Below are 6,775 nucleotides of genomic sequence, written 5' to 3' on the forward strand. Positions count from 1 at the left end.
AACATGAGAAACTCCAGTGCCAGGCTGGAGTGAAGTGTCCAGGCAGGATCAGGTTTTAGGACGTATTCACCTTGACCCCCTGCACCAGGAAGGAACAGAAGTGGAAGGACACTCCCTGTGCTTCCCCTCTCACACCAGCTACTTCCCAGCTCCTGCTCCATCCCTCAGGAGCATCACATACATACTCAACATGTCCATGTTTTGACCTCTAGCACCTCTGTCTGAGCTCCTGCTGCCACAGGACACGCTGGAAACAGGCATCACTGTGTGGCCAACTAAGAAGTATGAACAGTCTGAAGGTGCTTTCAAGCAGCCAGCCAGCCTGGACATTGCTGTTCAAGGGAGAAGGCTGGAAGGTGCAGATTAAGGCAAAGGATTGGAACACAGCACACTCAGCACACTGTGTCTGCAGGATTTCTGTTGCTAAATCACATGAGCAAAGTGCCAGGTCACAGACTAGACCAAAAGTAAACATTAAAAGTCACTTACCAACTTGTTGTTCTCGTACACATTTTCTTTTCTGAGGGAGTCAAAGTTTCTGAAATACAGAAAGAAGAGAAAAATCTCAGGTTGGTGATGTAGAGTGAGCTGCTTCACTTCCAGCTCTCAAGCCTCTCAGAGCCTCACTGGCTCAGGGGACAGAGCACTCCATCCCACCCTCAGACAGCTCGAGAGAGAGCAGTGTGGCAGATCCCACCCGAGAGTCACAGACCTGCTGTACCCAGGACAGAGATGCGCAGCAGGCACAGCATCTGCCCACAGGCAGCACAAGGCAATTTTGGCACATCTACCCTTGCAAGGGCTGACTCCCACAGCTGCCTGTGGACAGGACGTGTTGATACAAAAACACCCCAGGCAGAATGAGGGGTTCTGCTGAGACAGCCAGGAGCAACCTCTAACTCATGGGGTGGGTTTTTGTTCCCCAGAAAAGCCTTGCTCCTCTCCCACCTCAAAAAGATACACCAATGCCTGCTGGCCAGGTGTTAACACTAACACTCTCTCTCTGAAAGTGCTTTCCAGTCACATCCATGTTCTTCTCCTGTCTTGAAAGTTATCTCCACACAGAGAGAGCTCAGCTCCAAGGAGGTCTCTCACGCATCCCCCACACACTGCACTTATCACATGCTTCTCCAACACACCCATATCCTCTGATCCCAGAAGCTCCTGGGTCCAGCAGCACATGAGTTCTGGCTTCAAATCCTCCTTTTTTCCTCTGGCAGAACTCCACAAAACCAGCACCAGGAATCTGCCTGGGAAAACCTCTGCCCACACCATACTGCATCTGATAACGCCAAAGTTGCCAGCAGAAATCTTACTCTGCTTTCCCTAGGGCTGTAACTCTGCTTTCCCTAGGGCTGTAACTTTTCATTTGTGATCATAATCAGTAACTGAAAAGGAAGTGACAATTACTGTTTGCAAATTCAAGCCAAAGTCAACAATTCCTTTCTGCTGTCCCCAGACATCGCTCTCCCTCTTCACCTCCCCCCAGATTTGCTTTCTCACTCGCTGGTCCAACCCAGATGCCACCGTCTCTGCACCGTGCTGGGAACTCAGGAGCTGGGACATGGTGGGACAGGGATGAAAGCAGAGGGGAGAGTTTGTGCTACTGGAAGTAGAGCCACAGCACAGCACGCTCCCTGAGCCACAGCAGAGCGTGTCCCTTGCTTAGGAAACAGCCATCATCAGCTTTGTTTCAAACTGACTGGCACTTGCTAAACAGGGAATACAAAACTGGCTGCTGGCTGGCAGCCCTGCTCTCCAACACTGCTTCCTTCTGCCCAGGCAAGCGGGCAGGGTCAATTCCCTTCCAATAACCCCGTTTCACTTTACAATCCTTGTGTCTGCTAGCACAGAGCTGAGCGAGAGGCTGACATCTGAGAGGGAATTCTCACTGATACACCGAAAACAGCACCAACGTTTGCATTTCTTGTGTGTAGCACCTTTACATCCTGTGTGGACCCACTCTGTTAGCCCATCCCACGCCTCTGGGATGAGCCAGGGTAACCCTGAGAGGCAGGGCAAGGCTGGCTCACAGCGACCTATTCATGAGACAAACACATGATCTGTATCGCAGCAGGGGAACTTTTTCCACTGCTTGTAACAGCAAGGAGCAAGCCAGGTCCTTTATCTACTCAGCACAGAAAGTGGAGCATTACATCATAAATAAGAGAGGCACCTTAAACAGGCTGGCTCATCATGCCACAGCCTGTGCCTCCTCCCTGCTTCCCACATCTGGTATTGCTATGTGGGATAAGGAGAGAAAGAATGACAGATAAGACCCAGAGGTTAAACTCCCCCAAAGAGCACGTAAAGACAAGGCACATCCCACCTCTAAATCATAGACTCTTTCCTGTGCAAAATCAAAGGGAATTGCAGAGGTTTTACTTCAAGCAGCGCTCCTGCCCAAAGATTTCCCTTCCCTGAGACAATGGATTAAAAAGAGCAACAAAAATAATCATGCATCAGAAAACACTCAGAGAAACAATAGATACAACCATCCTTGGGTTAAGTCAGGCCAGAAAATTGGCTTTTTTTAAGAGCCAGCTGAAGGAGGTGACTTCAGCTCTCTGCCTCACTCCCAGTTCTGCTCCCGAATAGTCTCTGTAGCATGGAAATGCAGCAGAACACTGCAAGAGCAAAAAGGAGCTCCTGCTTCCTTGGTCATTCTGACATGTAAGACACTGGAAATACTATTTCTTGTCGGTCAGTGGCCTTCAGCCACACTCAGTGCTGTTTGCTGTGGTGATGTGTACACTCCCTGGCATGCAGCAGAGACCTAAAAACCCCAATCTTTTGATGGAGAGTGTCTCAAATCCCCTTCTATTCCTCAAAACAGAGTGCAAACAACCAAGTTATTTGGTCATTTCAAGAGTCTCCTGACCTCTCAGCATTACTCTTTCCCTGGCTAGTCAGGTGAACTGCTTACATATAGTATTTCTTTTGGAAATTGATCTTGCTGGTGCATCTCCTATCTTGGAATATCAAAGCTCTCTGGACCAATGCAATCCTAAGACAGTGAAGGTAATACAAACAGAGAAGTAGGAGTTCTCCACTGAGAAAACCCAGGCAACTGAATTAATTGGAAGAGGTGAAAAAAACAAATGTGACCCAAGAGAGGCCTCCAGTGTTGGAAACAAATCAGAGTGGAGTTCACTAGCGCACGAATAGCAGAGAAGTTTTTAGCTCCCAAAAAACCCCTTTCCTTAGCAAATAAGTGGCTGAGCATTTCTCATGCCCACAAATCTCCGTGACCACCCCGTGCTCCAGCTGCTCAGACCCAGCACTCACAAATATGCCACAGTCCTCTGCAAGCACATGTGCTTCCATAGGAGGAATCTCTGCTGCTTGCAAGCACTAACTTGATTGGAAACTTGACCTTGGAGCAGACTGAGAGAAAAAAAAAATCCCAGAGCCTTCATGGCACCAAAAAAGTTTCTGCTTTTTGCCATTTTGTGCAGTCAAAAGGATCACCAAAAAACAGAGAGGAGCCCTTTGCCAGCTCCCAGTCTTTGGACAGGGGCTCAAATCCAGCATGCTCTGCTGGGAACGGGACGTTTCAGCTGCGCTCTTTCTGGAGGTGCAAACCTGGGGACGTGGGTCTGGGAACTCCAGGCAGGAGATGTCCCCCATGTGCTGATCCTCCTCTCAGGAATGCCTGCTCCACACTGCCCTGTTCTGGCTGGCAAGTGACAGAGTGCTGCCGGGGTGAGCCCCGAGCCATCCTCCCCCTGCCTACGCCTGTCACACAAACCACAAACCCACCAAGCCAGGCGCCTCTGCTTCACCCCAGCCTCTTGCTGAGGAGAGAGACTGCACACAACCCATGCCCAGCGGGGCCAGGGTGACCTCATCTTCCACCACTGAGCTGACAATGACCTGAAATGCTGCTGGAGGAAAGGGCACCGCTGCTGCTCAGCTGCCAAGGGGGATTTCACCACCAGCCCATTCCCAGAACACCAGCCTGCAGTCTGGGAAAGAGCAAGATCCTGGACGAAGAAAAGGATCTTAATCAAAACCTTTCCTTGACATCTGGCATTAATATCTGAGTGAGCGTGCACAGCTCCCCTGCCTGCTCTAACTCATTCATCAGGATAGGGCCACTAAAATCGTGGCTGAAGCTTGCACAACCTTCACCACCATACGTGGCAGCTGCTGACCTCAGCCTCCTACCATGCTGCCACGAGGCTTCATGTCCCTCCAACAGGAGATGTCCCTGGGCTCTACAATCATCCCAGAAAATGGGCTGAAGCCTGCCTGACACAGAATGTATGCCCAGCTGGGACTGACTCTGAAGCACTCTTCATCTGGGACAAAAAAGAAGTAGATTTCCATGGTAATTCAGCATGGATCTCCACTCCCCCTGAGCATCTTTGCATGAGTGGGAAGTGAGTGGGAAATGCATTTCTAATTTTACACAGCCTGCCCTGTTCACTGGTAGCACACAAGCCAACATCAGCTAAGTTCAAGAGAAGTTATCATATTTTCCATATGTTTTCCAGCAAGAAAACAGGAAGGAAGGAGAGACCCACACCAGCCTGTCCTCTGAGCCACATACCCCACAAGAGAAGCCCATGATTATGTCCATGTTTTGAGCTTGAAGTTTTCCTGGTAATTTTTCAGGCTCCTGCAGGAGAAATTCCCTGCACTCAGCCCAAGAATGTCATTTGTGAAACCCAAGACAGAAAACACACTATTGCAAAACCATGTTCTGCAAGTGATTCATGCAGCAGAGCTGCTGCAAACACACCAAGTGCTCCAAACACCAACTGCACCTTTCTAGTTTTACTTTCAGTCTGAAGTTTTTAATCTTTAACTAGGATCTTTGGTAGAAGCAAGGACAGGAGCCCAGGATGAACCCCTGGGAAGCAGGAGTCACAGCCACACTTGCACCCAGCTGCACTTCTCCACTGCTGTCCCCTGCACCAAGAACACTGAGAGAAGCTTTTAAGGATACATGGAGAATCTGCACAAGTATTCTGCCCCAGGATCTGACACATGGCACCTGGCAACCCTGGCCACCAATGACCTGAAACCATTTCCTTCCAGCAGGACTTTGCCCAGTCAATGGTACATGTGGTGCTTTCCTGTATTACAGCACTGACGCTGATGAAGGAGGTCACAAATAAAGGCTTCTCTTACTTTAACCTTCAGGCAGCCCTTGCTGAGCTGGTCCAAGTGAGAAAGAGCTTCTGTGATGTCCCAAATAAAGTCAGGCAGAATGTCCACCATAAAAGAAAATGAATGGGAACAGAGAGATGCCTCAAGGAACATCTTCCCTCTTCAGCACAGAATTTATTTAAGGGATGTCTATCCACTACCCTTGTTGCACAGTTCAAGGACTATAAACAACCCACTAAACTGGGCAACAGGATTATTCCAGCTCTCACGTCGCTGAGCCCGTGTACAGCCGTGCGCCGGATGGGCCAGCTGCAGGAAGCAGCCACAGCCCCTCCACAAGGAACACCTCAACCTTTCTGCCCTGGCGTTTTATATTTTTGGGACTGTGAATCAAAGGAAGGAAAGGAATATTTGGAGTCACGTGGATGTGACAACATGTCAGGAAGTCATAAACGGCAACACCATGGTGACTGCCCATGCACTGGGACAACAAAGAGTGTGCCTGGAGCTCCTGTACTAACCTCCTGCTGCCCAAGTCTGCTCCAGTTTCTGTCAAGTTTCAAGACAACAGAGGAGAAAAAACAGGAGATCTTCTCTTCGGTTCAACCAGAAGCAAGACACCTGCAAGAGGGATGTCTGCACACAAACCCATGTGGCAGGATGTCCTTGGAGCATGAGGAAATGGCAGAATACATGGTACAGGAGGAAAACTGCAGTACAGACCACCCAACCTGTTCCTCACCCAGCTGGGCACATCTGACCAGGAGAGACCTAACACTTAAATCAATATTCCTGGGCACTATTTCCAGTGCTCCCTTGCCTGAATCTTCCCCCTCAATCCCCCCATCTCAAAGTCCAAAGAGCCCAGAAGGGAAAAAAAAACCAACCAAAAAACCCAGCCGATAAAGCAGGATCTTTGACTCCCTTTGGTGATCCACCTTCCCAGATGTTAACATTTGGGCAGGGACAGTTCAAAACCCACAGGGCACCAGCAACGGCACCAGCAAGGTGTGGAAAGCACTTAACCTCCCACAGACAGAGCTCTAGATGGGAAGAAAAAGGATGTGCAGGAATCCAGTGGCTGTGGGGCCCTGCCCTTTCACTGCATTTTGTTTAAATAGCCCTCGCCGTGCGACCTGTGAGCGCTGCGCTGCTGTCGGGCTGAGCGAGGAGAGCCCAGCCAGAGCAAACACAAGAGCAAAGAAGGAAACACTGCCCCAAAGATCAGTGCCTGAACTTGTTTTGCAATGGAAAGGACACATTTAGAACATTTACAATCCAGCTACTGAGGGAAGAAAAGGGAAAAAGGAAAAATATATGGAAAAAAACCAGCACGTAGGCTGGGAGAGTGGAGCTTTTCTCTTGGAGATTCTGAGCGTGGGTGTGAGCAGAATGCTGCTGGTGATGTGCCCGCAGGGAGGGCAAGAGCCCAAGGAAGGTGGAAGGCCGGGGGTCCACAGCTCGATGGACGGCGGGATGGCCACAGCCCATCCACAATTCGATGTAAGGCGGGATGGCCACAGCCTGGCGAGGGGTCCTGGGCAGATGGAGAACCCGGGATCTGCAGCTCGATGGACGGTGGGATGGCTGCAGCCCAGCGAGGGCTCTGCGGGGATGGAGGACACGGGGTCCGCAGCTCGATGGACGGCGGGATGGC

The 6,775-nt window shown here is 50.2% G+C and overlaps 1 protein-coding gene across 3 annotated transcripts in view; it reads right to left on the reverse strand.

Moving 5' to 3' along the window:
- Positions 1-6,775, reverse strand: part of MICALL2 (MICAL like 2) — a 1,158,523-nt gene that overhangs the window by 17,232 nt on the left and 1,134,516 nt on the right. For 2 of the 3 annotated variants that reach the window (XM_032125978.1, XM_032125977.1), the window contains exon 2: positions 490-538. In XM_032125978.1, coding sequence (XP_031981869.1) covers positions 490-538 — 49 coding nt within the window. Of the gene's footprint in view, positions 1-489; positions 539-6,775 lie in introns of those variants that run through there. The other variant, XM_032125979.1, reaches the window with a different exon arrangement.

Source organism: Corvus moneduloides, chromosome 16, assembly GCF_009650955.1.
Source record: "Corvus moneduloides isolate bCorMon1 chromosome 16, bCorMon1.pri, whole genome shotgun sequence".
In the NCBI taxonomy this organism is placed as follows: domain Eukaryota; kingdom Metazoa; phylum Chordata; class Aves; order Passeriformes; family Corvidae; genus Corvus; species Corvus moneduloides.